Raw genomic sequence first — 20,606 nt, 5'->3', positions numbered from 1 at the left:
TATTCAGGCCAGCTATAATTGTACCTAGATTTGGGAGAGTTGAGTAGGATACCTTAACATTTCTGCGGGAGAATAAACGGTAATATTTGTGTGAAGGAGGGAAATTGCGCTTTAGTATACTAAATAATTTTCTACATATATTAATATTATTATGTAATTGAAGGGGGTGGGTTATACCATGTTACGCCACATTTATTCCCGTTTTTACCTTTGTGTACGCTACGCTTCTTATTCTTATAATTAGTTTGGGGTTTGTATGAAGAACTTTTGTTTTTATTTCGATTTTCATTTGTGTTGTTGCCGTTGGACTCATATGCCCCACTAGATCGGATATCGGCCGGCTTAGTAAGTCTATCCTAGATAAGATCATACCTAAATTTACTCCAAAAATTGACGTTAATTTATGGTCTAACACTAAGGAAGTCCTATCCTGGTTTACATCATTACAGAATAGACGTTCTCGTTCCTTCAATTTGATATAAATGCATACTATTCAAGTAAATTCCCTAAATATGCCCACGAGCATATGGCGTAGTGGTTAAGAGCGCGGGCTACTAACCCGAAGATTCCGAGTTCTATTCCAGGCAGTGACTTTAATAATATTAGCAACATCAAAAAATACCTTAGGAATAAGAACCCAGGTTCAAAATTTCCCCAAGACACCTGATGAAGGCTGGAGGGTACGAGGGGCGTTCAATAAGTAATGCCTCTGACCCACTTGCAATTGTTTGATCTAGCTGAAATTTTGCATGTGCAATTATCTATATCTCTATAGATTAAGTAGTAAATTACAGCTCTGAACTAATTGTGGTTTCTGATTTACAGGTGTTTGAACTGAGTCAAGTGTGAAATGGAGCCTGTTGAGTGTCGGGCAGTGATCCGCTTTTTATATTTGAAAGGATGCACACCACGGGAGACTTTTGATGAAATAAAAGTAACTTATGGTGAGGATGCCCCATCATATGACCTTGTAAAACGCTGGCATTGTGAATTCAAACATGGTCGGAACTCTGTGGAAACAGCTCCCAGATCTGGTCGCCCCCTAGTGCTATTGATGAGGCATCTGTCCATCAAGTTGAGGCTGCCATTTTGGAAGATCGACACATAACTATTCGGCAAATAGCCCACGAGGTCAAGATTAGTACCAGGTCTGTGGAAACCAATCATTCATGACCATTTGCATATGCAAAAGGTGTCTGCCAGATGGATTCCCAGGCTGCTCACACCTTTCCGGAAGCAAGAATGCGTCGAGTGCTCGAGGATGAATTTGGAGATGTGCCAAGAAGATGAGTCAACATTTTTCAAAAGACTGATTACACAGGATGAAACCTGGGTCCATCACTATGATCCAGAGACAAAAGCCCAGTCAATGCAGTGGAAGCACCGTGACTTACCTCCTCCAAAGAAGGCAAGGGTGCAGCCCCCCACTAGCAAGGTCATGCTCATAGTCTTCTGGGACCAGGACGGAGTAGTGATGACAGATTTCCTGGCAAAGGGTACCACAATTACAGGAGCCTATTATGCTTCACTTTTGAGGAAATTAAGAGAAGCTATCAAAATCAAGAGGCGGGGCAAGATCAGCAAAGGCATCCTCCTCCTGCAGGACAACGCTCCGGTCCACAACTCGATGGTCGCCAGATCAGAAGCACAGGCGTGCGGCTATGAACTCCTCCCCCATGCCCCTACTCTCTTGACCTTGCACCCTCGGATTTTCACCTCTTCCCAGCCATGAAGTTGTTTTTGAAAGGAAAGCGTTTCCCAGATGATGCAGCCTTGATTTCTGACGTCACGTCGTGGTTGGAGGACCAAGCTGGGGTCTTCTACAAAAACGGTCTCCAGAGCTGCATCAAACGATGGTAGAAATGCGTAACTCTGGTTGGTTTCTATGTAGAAAAAGACTAATAACTGTGCCAAGTTTCGTTGCTCTACTTCTATGGGAAGTGGATCAGGGGCATTACTTATTGAACGCCCCTCGTATGTCAGCCGAAAATGTGTTAACAACAAACAAGATGAGGACGAATATCCGTCAAATATAAATAATGTAAGTAATGTATTATTATTGTTGTTGTTGTTGTTGTTGTTGTTGTTGTTGTTATTTTTATCATTTTTATTTAGATTTTTACTTTTACTGCCTTTATTTTTACCGAATTTTTTTATACCAGTATCCCCATTTGAATGGTTAATATCATCAATAACCATGCTTTTTCTAAGTGATTCATTGTTAATTATGGGTGATTTATTTAGGCCTATATTTCTGCCAGAATTTATAGAAGTCGGAGTGATAACGTCATCTAGATTTCTCTTACTTAGACGGCCACGTGCCACTACATTACTATCACCATCTGCACCCCACTACACATGTCATTGCTAATATATGAGCCAGTGGCAGCAGAGATTTCATATACAACTTACGGTTTATATCTTGCGTTAGAAAGAGCTGAATTGTAAAAATGAGAGTATGAATTGAAAATATCTTCATTCATCGAGAGTTGCGTAATTCTACATGGAATACTTTTAGCTAAAGAATTGCTAACGGAGGAGGTGGGGTGATTGGAGAATTTGCTAACATATTTAGTGATTTCATTTAGTTTCCTGTAGGGATAGTATAATCCGGATTTAAGGTTTAATGAGATGTCAAAGTTAAGTCTAGGTTTGTATATATACTATTTATAGTCCTTTATCTAAAAAAAATAATATTGACTACATCTTATGGTGGGTAGATACTCAACTCTTGTTTTTGCTTATCCTATTTTATTTACTGAGATCTTCCTTCCATAATATACGTATATAGGGACATCTACGTGTTAGTTACTGCGAATAATCCTTATTTTAGTAACTTCATATTTGGTTATCTCTGAAAAACTAGTAATAGATATCCATTATTATAGCCTAACTCTATATTTATGGGGCTATATAGGTTGTAGTTATTGTAGTTCTAAGTTTCTCTTCATATTTATTACGGAATTCTTCCTCCGATAAGCTAAGTAAATAAACAACATCTTTTTGTTAGTTGCTTTAAACATTTTTTATATCAATACCTTTAGATAAAAGAGAAAAGTTGTTATATATCTATATATATGAAACTCAACTTGTGTATCTGTGTGTGTATCTGTGTGTGTGTGTCTGTGTGTTTAACTTCCCGGCACATCTCCTCCTAGCCAACAAATCGTAGAACCTCCAAAAATGGGTCACTTAAAGTTTAGATGAATGAAAATTGAACTGCGCTATTTCTGTTCCGAAATTCATCACGCAAGTGCAAAAATCGATAATGTGTTTGTTTAGGCCTTGTCCCATGCATTGAATAATGAACTTTACTCAGTCAGCTGTTTGACGTGAACTGTGTTCACCACGCGTGCAAGCATGCGTAAATTGCATGAAATATATATATATGAATTAGAAAAATAAAATATATATATATATATATATATATATATATATATATATATATATATATATATATATAGGCGCAGGAGTGGCTGTGTGGTAAGTAGCTTGCTAACCAGCCACATGGTTCCGGATTTAGTCCCACTGCGTGGCATCTTGGGCAAGTGTCTTCTGCTATAGCCCCGGGCCGACCAGTGCCTTGTGAGTGGATTTGGTAGACGGAAACTGAAAGAAGCCTGTCGTATATATATATATATATGTATGTGTGTGTGTGTTTGTGTGTCTGTGTTTGTCCCCCTAGCATTGCTTGACAACCGATGCTGGTGTGTTTACGTCCCCGTCACTTAGCGGTTCGGTAAAAGAGACCGATAGAATAAGTACTGGGCTTACAAAGAATAAGTCCCGGGGTCGATTTGCTCGACTAAAGGCGGTGCTCTAGCATGGCCGCAGTCAAATGACTGAAACAAGTAAAAGATAAAAAAAAAAGATATATATATATATATATATATATATATATATTATATATATATATATATATATATATGAAGCAGAAGTTGTCTGTGTGTGGCAGGCTTGGTAACGAACACTATCCGAGAACCTGCAGCACTAGTTGACTAAAATTGAGAGTATGCTAGAAGAAGGCTTGCTCTTCATTCCATAGAAGAAAAAATTCAAATCGGACCATGTTAACGCCAAAAATTATTTACATCAAAAATGTGCTTTTTTTCTATGAAAATCCCTATTTTTTACGATTTTTTGACTGCTGTGTTGCCATTTTTCGGTGTATTTCAACTAGAAAAATGTTCACTGAAATCTACATAATGCAAAATTTTTACTTTTCAAAAATTCCAATTCTAAAGGGTCGAAACAAACTAGTATATATATATATATATATATATATATATATATATATATATACTAGCAGTATTGCCCGGCGTTGCTCGGGTTTGTTTCGACCCTTTAGAATTATGTATATATATATATATATATATATATATATATATAATATATATATATATATATATATATATATATATATATATATATAATATATATATATATATATATATATATATATATATATATATATATATATATACATACACGGCCATTTCACATTGAATGCACCGGATCTTGTCTTATCATCGAAGTTAAGCAACGTCGAGCCTAGTGAGTACTTAGATGGGTGACAGTTTCGGAAACCTAGTTGAAATGAGCGCCTCACACTAGACGCTTACAGTGGCTGTGTGGTAAGAAGCTTGCTTCCCAACCACATGTTTCCGGGTTCAGTCTCACTGCGTGGCACCTTTTACAGGTGTCTTCTACTATAGCCTCGGGCCGACCAAAGTCTTGTGAGTGCATTTAGTAGACGGAAACTGAAAGAAGCCCGTCGTATATATATATATAGATATATATATATATATGTATATATATATACATGCCCAGGTTACAGAAATATAATATATATATAATATAAATATATATGGGCAACACACATACACGTACGTACATCAATTGCATATATGTTGTTTTGCTCGTATACATGTTCATAAACAGAAATGAATGGGGAAAATGTTGGTAAGTTTATAGATTAACACTCGCACGATTTTCACTAAGAAAACAAAATCGTTTTTTTTTTTTTGCATGGAATCAACTACTCTGGCCTCCTAATATGCTACAAAACCCTTTTTGTGGTCCGAAAAACAGGCTGAGTGTGGTGGAAGCCTCGGAAATTGTACCCATTTATATTGTGTAATTCACTGACAAATTATTACCTGTCTCTTTATTTCTTCGTTGTTAAGTAAATGGATTCTCAACAAAACACTTTTTTCTTCGGTGTAAAATCAAAACAAAACTCTATGGCAGGGGTGGGCGAACTTTTTTGATCGCGGGCCGCACAGTGCGTTTTTGGAACCTTGGCGGGCCTCATTTATAAAAATCAAGTGAAAATATTTTTAAAGGCGGTTATAGACCTATAAACACACAATTGATTGAAAGGAAATTTTGTGAAATATTCCTGGTTTAAGTGATTTAATTTATTTTTTAGAGTATCGGGTTCATGTTTTTCGGTTATTTGCTCCTATAGTTGAAATTATTACAGGAACCTCGGTTATTTTGGACAGCCTGTTATTGCTTACAAATTGCCAGGAACGGAATTTTCCTAGTAAAATCTGCACTAATTGTGGACAACCACATCTTAATATTATGGACAACCATATCTTCACCCGGAAATGTATTTTATTATGATATCATGGGAATATTTCTCGAAATTTTTCTTCGCTTCACAGTAGCTGAAACAAACAAACAGCGGACAATTTTGTGAAGGCACGAAACAGTGAACTGAAATAAAATGCAAACTATTGTGAATTACCGTACAACTGAAACAGTTACGAAGTATCTGCATAGAAGTTGGGATTCATAAAAGATCTTGGCGGGCCGCATGAAAACCCATGGCGGGCCGCATGCGGCCCGCGGGCCGTAGTTTGCCCACCCCTGCTCTATGGCGTACAAATTAATGTGTGTGTGTGAATGGTAGGAAAATAATGAACGATCTAAAATAAATAAACGACTTAAAATAAATATAGTTTAATTGTGTAAGAAAGTATATATAATCTGATTATAAAATATTGTCTTTCAAAAACATCCAAAATTTGAAGACTATATCTCGTGTTTAAAAAAAAACATTTTACATTTTTATATTTTTATGCACTTACTCTCCCTCTCTCTCCCACTTTTTCTTTATCCTTTTTGTTAGACGCTGTCAAACCCTCTCCCCCTCTCCCTTACACATACTTTTTCTTTACTTTTTTTGTTAGACGCTGTGAAACACTCTCTCTTCTTCACACACACACACACATACGCATACATCAACACACAACTTCTCTCTCTCTCCCTCCCTCATACACACATTTTGGCTATGGCAAGAAGGGACTTAACTCATGTTAGTAAACTTCAAAATTGCTAAACGTTATGGTTGAAAATAGATTTTTACCGCTATCCGCTGGTGCCTCGGGAAAATAATAAGTTGACAAAACCCAGGTATGATGGTGACGAATGTCCTCCTAAAATTGGAGCGACGTGCGTGCTAATTTGTGGATGTGCATAAATTACATTCACGTACACACACACTCACATACATCCTGCCTTTTATAGATACAGATATCTAAATATATATTATATATATTTCTAGATATTATTTGACAGAGTCGACCATGGGATGATATGCCACAAATTGCATGACCTCGGTATCGCTGGTAGACTGGGAGAGTGGCTACATGATTTCCTGAAGAGCAGACGTCAGACTGACACAGCAAATGGTGCTCTCTCTGAAGCGACACCAATCCTCAGTGGAGTCCCCCAGGGAATAGTGGTAAAACCACCAGTGTTTATGATTGCTCTCTCGGACATTCCCTCAGCTATAGTGTTAACCACATTCACTAGCTACATCGATGATACAAATGTATCGCAGGCGCTCTAATATCCTACTGACATCGTAAGACTGCAGAGTGACCTGAACGCAATATATAAATGGGCTGATGAGAATAATATGCAGTTCTATAGCGCAAAATTTCAAGCACTCCGCTATCAGCCCACAAACAAACTACAGCTGAAGAACACGGGGGCAGCAGGCAATATAACCCCAGAGTTAGAGTCCGTGCGTGATCTGGGAATCCACATGAGCAACGACACAACTATCCATGTGCACATTGCTCAGATGGCAACACTATGCAGGCGTGTGGCTGGTTGGACCCGTAGATTCTTCAGGACCAGGAACAGAGACACAATGCTTTGGAGAACCTTTTCCTCAGTCGTCTGGACTCCTAGCTGTGGTCCCCAGAGAGTATAAAGTAAATCGCGAAACTAGAGGCGATTCAACACCACTACACAAAGAAAATAGACTTAGTAAAACACATGGGCTACTGGGAGAGGTTGAACGAACTGGGACTCTACTCCCTTGGGAGGAGACATGAGAGATATGCAGTGCTATACATATGGAAAATAATGAAGGATCTAGCTCCAAATTTCAGAGTAGAAATCTACAACAATCCTCGAAGTGGTCGGCACTACTCAGTACCAAAGGTCCCATCTTCTCCAGCAAGGATACGAACCTAATATTGTAACAGCTCGGGATTCAAGGGACCACAACTTTTTAATGCCCTAACACAGAACATCAGGGATCTGCAAGGTATAGACATGGAAGTCTTTAAAAAACGTCTACACAGATTTTTATCTGCAATACCGGATGAATCCACATCGCAGCAGTAAGCACAAAGGAGGGCGGCAACGAAGGGCGGAACTCGCTACTTCACATGTTAGTATTGAGTGAACACATAGAAGTCAGTTGGTGTCGGGCAGTTGATACAGCAGTTGGTACGGCAGTCTAAGGACCTTTCCTGGTAAGTTTGAACATTATTAGTTAACTGGTTTTTGAGTGCATCGAAGTAATATTACTTTTGTTTTGTGAAGTTTGATACAGAAGTGCTACATTGCTATGCCGTGAAGCAATCATATTTTTATTTTATGAGTTGAAGGTTTGTATAAAAGCAGTTTAGATTTGTAAATCGTGACATTTGAAGCTTCAAGCAGAAAATGCCACCGAAGAAAAGGCCTTCATTTGGAAGAAAGTCTCATGAAGCTAGGACAATGCAGCTACAAAGTGAGAATGAAAGTGAAAAGTAGCAACAAGAAATACTCTAAAAAGAAAGAAAAAGGACAAAAATGAATCAGAAAAAACTAAGAGCAAAAAGACATGCTGATGATAGGATAATAACAGCAACTATTCGTCAACAGGAATCAGCTGTACGAAAATCATCAAGACAACAAATGGAGAGAAATAGAGCAGCTCAAAATCTACAAAGACAGATCTGTAAGATGAAGTGAGTATATATCAACAAGGCAGATACATCATCAGCAATGAAGCATTTTGGAGAATATTTGGATTTCCAATACATGAACATTATCCACCGAGTCAACAGTTGCCGCTCGACAATCATTGGTTCCTAAAGAAACTACTCAAACAGCTTATTTCAAACTTTGCCGTGATGATCTATTTGCAAGGACAATTTATTGATACTAGCTACCATTTTGCTACACATTGGATGATAAGCAATGAAAGAGGCGAAAAAGAGGAGCTCTTGTTGAAAATCATCCCGATATCAGATTTGACGGTGCTCTTGGAAGAGTTTATACAGTTCACCCTAATCAACATGAATGTGTCTACTTAAGGATGCTGTTTCATACAAGAAAGAGTTCAACAACCTTCGATGCTTTAAGGACTGTTAATGATACTACCTGTCAAACCTATCGTGAAGCTGACCCTCAGCTTGGATTACTGGAAGATGACTCTCAATGGGACATGGAACTTTCTGAGGGTTTCGTATCTCATATTGCAAGTAGTCTTAGCTCCTTGTTTGCTATTATATTAAAAAGAAACTATGAAATTGGTTATTCAAACAGCTTATGGGTAAAGTATAAAGATGAACTGTCTGAAAATGATATGCATCAAGTGCACAGAGATTACCTGACATTGCTTTGAGTACAATAGTGTATTGATTAACATAGAAGGCAAATTCCTGGCTATTGGAGAAGTGCTCCAGAATTACGGGCTTCCTAAAGTTACTCATGGCAATGAAAACAGACTAACATCTGAAGTGCCCAGAGAAACAAATCACAACATTGATAATTTTGCAAATTATGAAAGCTACTGCCAAATCAAAGAGAGGCATACGAAGCAGTTGTTGACAACATTAGGCACGGAAAGGTGGAATATTCTTTCTAGATACCCCAGGAGGAGAGCCGTTGAAGCTGTTGATAGGTTATTGCGAGATATTCGAAATAGTGATGCTCCAATGTGAGGTGTGACAGTTGTTCTACCTGGTGATTTTGGACGAACCCTTCCAATTATTCCAAAGGGAACGAAATCTGAGGAAATTCGTGCATGCTTTAAATCTTCACGCATCTGGTACTGCGTGAAAGTACTGAAGCTTGAAACAAATATGCGAGCATATCTCCAAGGTGATAGATTATCTGAGCAGTTTGCTCAAGACTGAGAGAAGGAAGAGTACTTGTAGACAATGACGGTGCAATAAATCCAATGGTAAAATCAGAAAAAAAACTTATAAACAAAGTTTTTCCAAATCTCAGTGCACAACATAAGGATCGCAAATGGTTGAGTGAAAGAGCAATTCTAGCCCCGAAAAATATAACAGTGAATGCAATAAACTTTGATCTGTTAATGTACCTTCATATAGATCTATTGACACTGTTGTTGACCAATTACAAGTAGTAAATTATCCAGGTTTATCTCTTCATAAGCTTGACTTGAAACTTAATACAGACAGCCGTGTGCAATGTTTTACCAAAAAGGAAAACTATAATTGACACTAAATGTGTCTAGGGTGTTAGAATACCTACATTACTAGAAATAAGAGCTAAAAAGCTAAAACACTACATTGTTGGATAAAGATTATTTGTGGATTAAGGCTATCATTAGTGTCATGTTAAGGAAGCCTTTAACAATTATCAAGCCTATCTCATGGAACATCGGTGATCGTCTCCATTTTAATCCAAAATGGAGACGAACATCGATGCGCTATGTGATAGGCTTGATAATTGTTAAGGGCTTCCATCTTTGTGCATTCGTATAACATCACCTCCCGATTGGTCTTCTTTAGTTGTTCTGTTTATTCTCATTTTTTACTTCCTCTGTATACAGATTATTATCCACGTTTTTTCAATTGCATAGAGTTGCGGCAAGTCTTCTATAACATTCTCATCTGTTGCTGGTAGATTGTGAAAAATGTCTGAGAAATATTTTATTCATATCTTAAGAATATCTTCAGTATCAGACTGCTCGGGCACAGAGGATTCCACCTAATTCTTCTAACTACCGAGGTCAAAGAAAATGCTATTAAGATAATCCTCTGCTGCCTAATGTGTGGCTATATTCTTCCAACCAGTCAAGTCTGCATATGGTACCAAGCACCTATCAAAGAACTGTGAGAGACCAGAATGGATAAAACTGGTTATCTTGTTCTGTTCCTCAGGAAATAGTTCGATGCTGGATAATACAAGTTGATAGATATGATGTACTGCGGTGCTAGGACAAGCAGCCTTACAGTTCGGCAAATCGCCAGCACGAGTATTTTTGTCACCGTGAATTGTTGTTTGATTAGTAGTTGACTCTATGCAGACTCATTTCGCAGTTTGACTGGCATTCTATTTCTCCAAACTAGGCAAAATACAAAATAAAGAAGAAAAGAAATTATCTAAGCTTAATTTCTTTTCTTCTTAAAATTGGTATGCATTCCGAATCTAAATTCTGATCAAAGAGCAAAGTTGCATGTCTGTACATGTCCAAAAGAAACACAGTTTTAAATGTGTGCTTGTGTGTGTGTGTGTGTGTGTGTGTGTGTGTGTGTGTGTGCTTACTTGTTTCAGTCATTTAGCTGCGGCCATGCTGTGGCACCGCCTTGAATAATTTTTAGTAGAATGTTTCAACTATATTTATATATATATATATATATATATATATATATATATATATATATATATATATATATATATATATATATATATATATATATATTCATATTATTTTATTAGTTTCAATTCAGCTTGATGACTACAGCTAAGCTAGAGTGGATCTTGTACTATTTCTACAGTACTTTTAACTTTCAGGAAGGACTGTAGCTTTTGGTAAATAAAGGAGTCTGATGCCGCTTAGTTGCACATTTCTTGTCTGGCACTGGTTCGTTTGGAATCGTAGGTAATAGAGTATCCAGGTGCTTCTTAAATTCATTTAAATCCACTCCATGTAGATTTATTAGTTTCATAGATAATATATTGAAAAGTTTTGTCCTAACATTTGATGGAGTCCTTTGGATCTATTCAATGATGACAGTTTGAAATATAGTATAGCTATGGATACCGAAGTTTGGTAAATGCTCTTCAAAGACTTTCCATATTTAGGTGATCTCTACAAATCTTTACCGTTTCCCTCTGAGAAGTTAAGTTCTAGCGCTACCTGAAATGTTTTCACTACTCTAACCGAATGTATTTGGAGATTGGAAATCAGTTGGCTTTGTTCGTTTATGCAAATGTATTGTTACATAGCTCAATGCACCTATGATAATACGTACAAATAAAAATCAATATAGTGAATAAGAGCTGTTTTTTATTAGTTCTCCATAAATGTTCTGTTTTCTAAATTTGACGAATTTATCTTGACCACAGTGCATGATCTTTACTACCCATCCAATAGAACAATGATATATGTCCTATTGAGTTTATACCTAATGGTGTTTACATATTGTGGTGCTTATATACCTTTGGTATGGCCACCAGGACAAGCATCGCTTAAATGCAACCTAGACACTTCAGATTACCTTTCTTCGAAATGGAGCATAATGTAGTGTGTTTTAAAAATTCGAGATATGTTTCTGCATATAAAAAGGTGAGAAATGGAAGACTTCGTGGTTTATTGTTTGAGGGTATTGGAGGAACTATTGAGGATCAGGTTGGGTTGGCGTCTCGCGTTGGTCGACCACTTGACACATGGTCGCGACAGATAAGGAGGTATCTTGTGGAGATAGGGATTGCCTGGGACTCTACTCAACGGGTCGCCTGAGAGGACCCAGGAATATACCGACAAATAGTGAATGCAGCAAAGCTCTGCAATTGCACATATTCCCATACCTGGCCTAACCCGACCTAGAGGATATATATGAAGGTACGGGGTCAGGTGGTTAAGGTGTTGGATTCACGATTATATGGCCGTGAGTTTGATTCTCAGACCTGGTGGTGTATCATTAAGCATTTAGTTAGGTAATAATCATTAACAGCTAGTGACTAGCAGTCAACAAACATGTTATATCAGTCTTTTTCTACCAATTAAGAAAAGAAACAAGGATATGATTTGAATCTAATTACGCCGGTTTAAAATTCGGCAATCTAGAATACTCCGTAAATTCTAACTCCTAAACAATTCATACTGAATGCACAAAACAGTTCTCGTTCATTCAGTACATATATATTCACTGATAAATTTCAATGAATTTGTTTTGCAGAGTTTCAAAAGAAATTACAAGATATAAATATGACCCGTCACAATAAAAGTACAAATTTCATTCCTATCATACATGATACATACATTATATTCATTATATTGCAAAACAAAAATTTCATTAAATGCATTTAAGCAAAAACTTACCATTTTGGTCATTAAAAAACATCTGTTTCACTGCTGAACATGCTTTTACATTCAGAATTCCGCTGGTCATTGATAAAGAGTTAAAACTATCAAAAGTATGCACATATTCTATGGACGGTGTACTTGCGATGCTATTCAGCTCTTCCTTATCAACGTAGGGACCAATTCCAACGACGAATATCTTAACTCCTCTTCGCTTCAATAATTTTGCCTCGTATCTCGTCCGTTTGTAATCACTCGACTGACCGTCGGTAAATACAATTAAAATTTGATCAGCATTTTGCTGATTTTGCCATATAAAGCCTTGTGTTCTTACTTTGTAAAGAGCATAACCAGTTTTTGTGGCGCCTTCCAGGTACTTTAGGGATTTAATACGTCTTAGAATCGCTGATTTATCTTGTAAGTCGTTCAGTTTCCATACAGGAAGGAATTGGTGAGTAAAAAATGATACGGCAACACGTGTTTTGTTAGATCCTAGCTGAAATTTGGATATAACTTTTCTTAAAATATGCAGTTGCTTTCTGAAATCAGTTTTTCGAATGCTCGAAGAAGAATCCATTAGAAAATAGACATCAGCCATAATATTTCGACATACTGTAAGAGAAGGCAGTAATTATACGTTATATAATTTCAAGTTAAGCATAAAAATAATATAATACGAGGGTAAATTATGTAATAATTTGAACTTAGTGCTTTTCATTAACATGCCTATACAATTTTAGATTTCATAAACGTCATGTATAATAGAACAGGCTGGTAAGTATGTGATGAGGTGTCACTCCTCCCTATTCAATATGGGTTGTGTAATTAATCACACACAATCATTTCTATATAATGTGGTTCGATATTAAACTTTTGCTATATTGATATTTCCATCTTCTTCCTTGACTTATACGTTACTCTACGAAATACATGACATTGTAACTCTGTGGAAAATTATGGAACCATTAAAACTTCCGCTGGAAACGAATTTCTCGACACGGTTATCCAGTTAAATGAGTGGCAGAGTGACCAAGTCAGACAAAACAACGGACTCGCCGCCCTTAGATAATAGATAATAACTACCCTGAGATTATGACGTACCGTCTCACCAAGAGAGAGCTTCTTAAACCTTAGCTGGCAATCCTCCAGATATAATGAATCAATAAAAAAACACCGGTGGTTGTGTAACTTTAAACTCATGAGCTTCTGAAGAGTGAAAGCATCAAAAGATAATTTATTCTACAGTGGTATGAATAAAGTTAGAACCAATGATGAAACCCGGCAGATTTCTCATTGCCACGTACGATGAACACAGTAATTATCCTAAAACTGCTTGAAATGTACAGATTAGTTCTATCAAATAGACAATCAAATCCATGAAAGGAATTCATGTTTAAGTGGATACGTTTATGAGAGACCTACAATTTCGTGCAGGTTGGTATGAAAAAGAGATACTGAAGAGTAAGAAGAAAAGCAGGTTTAAATAATTTAGATGGGGAGGAATTAATAACATCGAACGGCAAGCATAAAACAGACCATAATTATGTTGCACAATCTCAATACTGTCGAAGGGTACAAACTGTGGAAAGAAACCATAACTGCTAATCATGTTCATTAGAAGTCATCATAGATGAGAGAACTGATTATAAAGTATTGGAAAGACAATAACATTATAGAGTTATAGTTGATGCGAAGGATAGAAAGCAAAGTTTTAAGAGAATCGATAGTTGGCATAGAGGAATAAAGAAAAAGAGAAGATGAAAAAGAGAGCCTGGACAAAAAATAGCGGCTTAGAAATTTGACCTACTACTATGGAAGAGCTGAAACGGCAAATTAATTACAAAGAATACGAATCTCAAATAACACAGAGAGAATACATTTTTAACAGAAATGACTAATAGTAATCGAAAGAAGATATTTTTCCAGAGTTTGACGTTAAACATTTGCCATCTACCGTACAAAGCATTGACCTTCTAGGACGACTTGTAGGAAACTATTCTGAATCTCATTGTAAGCACTTAGTGGTTTGATAATATTTCAAAGTAGTACCAGTATCCCGGTTAAAAAATTACCAACTGGAAAGGTTCAGATTCAGACGATATCCAGGATTACGGGTTATTAATTTTAACTCAATCAATACTATTTTTGTGAATATCTTAATTCGTTGATTGGAGTGAAGACACCAAGTTGGATGGCTGAAGGGCAGTTCACTCTTACTCTGTAGGACTCCACGAAATATTTTGTAGCTGGGAAATTACAAACCTTCTCCTTGTTTAAGCGTGCTTTAGAAGCGCCTCACTGGTATACTTTCTGAGAAGACATAACAAAATGCAAGCTCATAAGAAGTATTGTGTACAGGGTGTAGATATTAAGCGTTTGATAAGCAGTACTAGCTTCTTCTGAAAGTCTGTAAAGTTCAGAAAGTCTTCAATATGATGGAATCCGATTAAAAAAATTCATATGGTGCCTCATTCGTGGATTCATGAATCTATGAAGTTGTTTGGTGTTGCAAATAATTTAATGAAATTGGTAAGATGTAGAATGGATAATTGACACGCTAATCTGTTCTCATGTAACAAATCACTAGGCAATGGGGACACGAAGAGAAGCATTTTCAGGTCGATCTGTCGACTTTTTTTCCCTATTACTTTTTATCACCACTCTCATATCAATATCACTAGTTCTGAGAAAGGTGAAAGTAGGGTCAGGCAAAGATACTCCAAACTCATCCTCAAACTATCTGTAGCTTATGGACCATATGAAATTGTTTGCAAAGTCTGAACCACAAGAATCGCCGAGACAGTTTATGGGAGTTAATATGAAACGAGAGAAAATATTCCACGTAACTTGCATCGAATTGTGATTTAGAGAACGATTGAATGACATAAGTGATGATGACTACAAGCATTGAGGAATCCTGAAGTTAGATGATATATTGCAAGGCAATACATCATCGAGAAATTGCACAAAAAAACTACACTGGTTAAAAACTTTTCCCAAAGTCCAAATTTTATGGAAGGAATTTGATTTCCGTTAAGATCGCTGGAACCGTATTTGTGATAAGCTTAAGTTCTAGAATCCTGAAATGGATAAAGACAGAAATTGATAAAATTAACCATAGGAAAAAATGACAAATTTCGATGAGAAATAGTTGACTTAAACTGGAAATGTGTTGGAATTGCTTTATTCATTGGAATCTAAAGAGAGAGAGAGGAGCACTGCATTCTCAACCCCAAACCAGGCATTCCATAATAAGGCAGAAACTCAGGGTATATCTGTTTACCATTTTATCTTGTTTCAGTCAATATACTGCAGCCACGCTGGGGTACCACCTAGAAAATTGTTTATTCGAATGAATCAATCCCAGTATTTATCCTATCATATCTTTTGTTGAACTGCTAAGTTATGGGAACGTAAACAAACCATCACTGGTTGTCAAGTGGTGCTGGGGGACAAACACAGACATGGTTTCTCTCTCTCTCTCTCTCACACACACACACACACACACACACACACACACACACACATATATATATATATTTATAATATAAGCAAACCTCTTGTCACACAGTCACACAGTTTCATCTGCGCCTATATATATATAGCCAAAATAAGTTTAAGATCGTTAATTTATTTTCAACAAAACTGTATAAAATTATTTTACTTTTCACAGTTTATGTAGAATTTTTTTTCTCTTTCCTATGATATAGGTTGTATATATCTTTCTACAATTTGAATAATTTTAATACGCAATTAATTCAAATGATTAAAAATTGTCGGCAAAATATGTTTAAGACCATACTAACATTATTTTGTTTAAATTGAACATTTACAGCACAAATGATCAACGAACAAAAATTTATTATTCGTATCTAGTTCCATAGCATAATCTTAGTACGGTCTTAAACAAAATTTTGCCGACGATTTTTGATCATTTGAATTAATTGCGCATTAAAAATTTTCAAATTGCAGAAAGATACATACAACCTATATCATACGAAAGAGAAAAAAAATTCTACATAAACTGTGAAAAGTAAAATAATTTTATACAGTTTTGTTAAAAATAAATTAACGATCTTAAACTTATTTTGGCTAGCGTAGGTAATAATCATGGATACCAACCACCTCTAACGACTTGTGCCATATGTCACAAATCTTGTAAGAAATATCTGGCCTTCAAAGCCATATACTAGTACACAAAAAACATTCCTTCGGAATCAGATTCCAAGGCGCAAAGATATAGACGAAACATGAATAATATCAGTCACTTGTGTTTTAAACCCTGCTCTTAAAAGTCATCAACGGAGTAATTGTGCTGTGTGATGGGGTGTGATGTGTGTGTTGATGGGAGACGAAGCAGCGATGCTGGCGGTGTTGTTGGCTCCGCTCTCGTGTCTACAGTCGTTATTGCTCCTGCCGGTGGTATTGCCAGGGCTCGCTAATACTTCGGCTTGATAGACGAACTCTTTGCTTTCGCAGTGGCACCTTACCGGGCAACTGTTGCGGTCCCTGCATGAACAACCTGCCTCTTCCTATGACCTAGGAGTGATAACTTGGAGGCTCTTAAAATTGGGGGAGCAGCTAGACGAGACTCAAACGTTGTGCCTGTTGAAAATGGGTCCGTACCTATGGGAGCTAGTGAAATGCTTGTCTATTAATTTAAAGAAAAGTCTACCTACAAGTGTTATTGTGGTAAGGGAGAAGGGGGTGGAAAACCAAATGGTAGTTTTGCGGCACTAAATATGATTGTGTGGGAAATGCTCGCATATGATATTTATGGATTTACTGGATGATACATTTAAATTCTATAGCGTCACGGTGGGGCAAAATAATTCCCTGGTTCTGGATATATTTTATTTTTATTTAAATCTCCTTTTTCGATTTGCTGAGTTTGTAGAATGGGGTAGGGCCCATGAACAGATTGATACTGTTAACGTTCTGTTTTAACTGTTGGAAGTCAACACCTACAAGAAAATTATGAATGGGGATGAAATTCCAAAATACCTATATTCTGAGAATGAAGGACTGAGAATAGTGGATATCGTGGGGTTAAGAGAGCCTTACATATTAAGCTTGTTGATAGGCGTAGAAAACGGTGGGCCGGGCTGCATGAGTGGTAGACGTGAGAACGGTCGGTTCCGAGGAATAGAGGCCACTATAATACCGGTAGTATTTTCTTTAAAACAGATTGCGGAGACAGCACAAGGTTACACTGTACCCGTTAGTAATAGAGTACCTATTAGTTGCATCCAGCGAAGGGCCTTCCAGAAGATTGGCATGCATGGCAGCAGTAATGTCCCAGATGTTGGAACAGTATTCGACTATGGGCTTCGCTTCAACCTTGCTCAACTGTTGGGGGCTGAAATATCTTCTGACCCTAAAGAGGAATGCTAGTCCTAGCTAAGCTAAGAATGCGCATTCGCCAGGAGAGATCATCAGTGATAGTAAGGCCCAGCATTTGGGGCGATTGTGAAGGCTGTGATTGAGTACCATAAATACAGAGGGAAATGTGGTAGTCGCTTTCTTGATATGAGTAGTGTTTAAAGTTGACCTGATTCCTCTGGAGGATGCGTTCAAGATCAGGTCTCTGTTTACGGAATCAGTGCAGATTTGGCGTATGGTGTCTAGGTTGCTTGTGGATGATACAGGGATAGGGGAATTTAAGGAAGAATGAAGGATCGTACTACCAGCATAAAAAAGGGTATTTTAGGAAGTGACTAAAAGTAAGGAATTGATGTGCTGAAGGAGAAGGGTAGCGGACAAAATTGGACAGTGGGAACACCTAAGTTGATTGAGACTAAAGCAGAAAGAACTCCACCAACACATGCAGCAGTAGTGCAATCTGATGGAAAACTATCAATCGAAGAGATGAGAAATGGATGGAGCATATAAGTGGGAAGTTTGATAGATTTGCATACAAAACACAATCGAATGAATTGCTGATGTCTAAGGTAAAAACGTAATTTTTTATAAACTCCTCTCAAGTGAGATCACATTGATGTGTAACATAAAAGAGTAGGTTATCAGGAGTAGAAAATGATAGAAAATGATAGATATTGTTAATACTGTCGTCATTACCTTGAAGTTGTTGGAAGTGAGAGTAAATGATAATAGTTGGATGGGTCAGAGGTGTTGCATTTCTTTGGAGAGGGGCACACTGAGGCATGTTTCCAAATATCATGGTATATCTCTGTAGAGTGAGAGATAAAAGGGTTTGATGGGTAAAGAAACAAATTCTTAAATGCAATGTTTAACACATCATTGTAATATTGTGCAATGGCTACTAAAGTTTTCTTCATCTGATGATGTTTGAGGTCACTAATTTTCTACAGTTGTGGAAGGAAGGTAGAATGTATTGGTAACTCAACATAATTTTATATTAGGTTGTTGTTTTGTTATATAACACTAGATAAGCTCTGATTGTGCAGACATGTGATTAAAATCATTTCAGCTGTGACCATCTCATCATACTTACAAATATGAATTATATTACTCAACGTGACTTGCTTTGACTTAAGACGGTAAAGTATGATTTGGAGAAAATTTTGCAAACTGATATAGTTTCTCCCAGTGCTCAACATCATTTATAAACAAGCGTCTTTGTTGGGTATGATGATACTGAAATTACATTAACTTGGTGTGTTCGGATAATTTTTATGTGTGTGTGGAATTTCTGTTTTTTGATTCTCATTGCTTCGGTAACCTTGTCTGTGATAAAACTTTGATATTATTTTTCTCAGGGATTTATGGAAAGTCTTGATCGTTATTAAATGGCGCATTTAAATCCAATATTTTTGTTGCGTGTATAGGTGATATTTACTAATCCTTAAGTTTAAAGGTGTGCTTAGAAAGTTTGTAATAGTTATATTAGTACTATGCTATTGTACTATGAATGTCACCGTCTGGAAGCATTAGTTTTAAAATGTTTCAAAACACAACTATGATAAAAGAAAAATATTATTACAAAAATAGTTATTTGTTCACTTGAGGTAACTTTCAAGTTATATTAATATGCAATTCTCGGTTCAGTAATTACTTTCGTTTGATAATTCGGGAATATAATATAAAATTGTATGCCATTCCTATATTTTTATGTCTTTTGTCGAATTAATGTTTAAAGAAATGTGTATGTGAAAAGCGAAGCATAAATAATTTGACATTCATGCAGAGAAGAAAGTAGAAATGTTAATAAAAATTGTTATAGTCATAAACCAAATCTTATACAGGCTCCGATAAATACCTACAGCTTTAATTACCAGTGAAACACTTTCGAAAGCTCTTTGTCACTTTCTGTACGTCTGTTTCTCCCCCTCTCTCTCTCTTTCTCTATATTCCTCTCTCTCTCCTCCTCATCCTCCTCTCACTCTGCCTGTCTGTCTGTATGTCTCTCTCTGTTCAGATATATATATATATATTATATATATATATATATATATATATATATATATATATATATATATATAAACTTACTTGGAGAAGAAGAAACGACGCGTGGCGTTCAATCATATAATAACAATTTAATAAATAAAATATATGCATACATACATACATATATGTACATAGGCGCAGGAGTGGCTGTGTGGTAAGTAGCCTGCTAACCAACCACATGGTTCCGGGTTCAGTCCCACTGCGTGGCATCTTGGGCAAGTGTCTTCTGCTATAGACCCGGGCCGACCAATGCCTTGTGAGTGGATTTGGTAGACGGAAACTGAAAGAAGCCCGTCGTATATATGTATGCAGGGGGGGGTGTTTGTGTGTCTGTGTTTGTCCCCCTAGCATTGCTTGACAACCGATGCTGGTGTGTTTACGTCCCCGTCACTTAGCGGTTCGGCATAAGAGACCGATAGAATAAGTACTGGGCTTACAAAGAATAAGTTCCGGGGTCGATTTGCTCGACTAAAGGCGGTGCTCCAGCATGGCCGCAGTCAAATGACTGAAACAAGTAAAAGAGAAAAGAGAGATACCTACATCTATATGTATATATACATGCATATATGAGTACAGGACACCACAAATAAACGTAGACCAC

At 36.9% G+C, this 20,606-nt stretch overlaps 1 protein-coding gene across 1 annotated transcript in view; it reads right to left on the bottom strand.

The window, feature by feature from the left end:
* LOC115210907 (collagen alpha-6(VI) chain-like) overlaps positions 1-20,606 on the bottom strand; it is a 134,426-nt gene that overhangs the window by 19,106 nt on the left and 94,714 nt on the right. The window contains exon 5 of the mRNA XM_029779684.2: positions 12,596-13,189. Coding sequence (XP_029635544.2) covers positions 12,596-13,189 — 594 coding nt within the window. The remainder of the gene's footprint in view (positions 1-12,595; positions 13,190-20,606) is intronic.

This window comes from Octopus sinensis, linkage group LG4 (genome assembly GCF_006345805.1).
Source record: "Octopus sinensis linkage group LG4, ASM634580v1, whole genome shotgun sequence".
NCBI lineage: Eukaryota > Metazoa > Mollusca > Cephalopoda > Octopoda > Octopodidae > Octopus > Octopus sinensis.
This window is presented reverse-complemented; position numbering and strand designations above follow the sequence as displayed.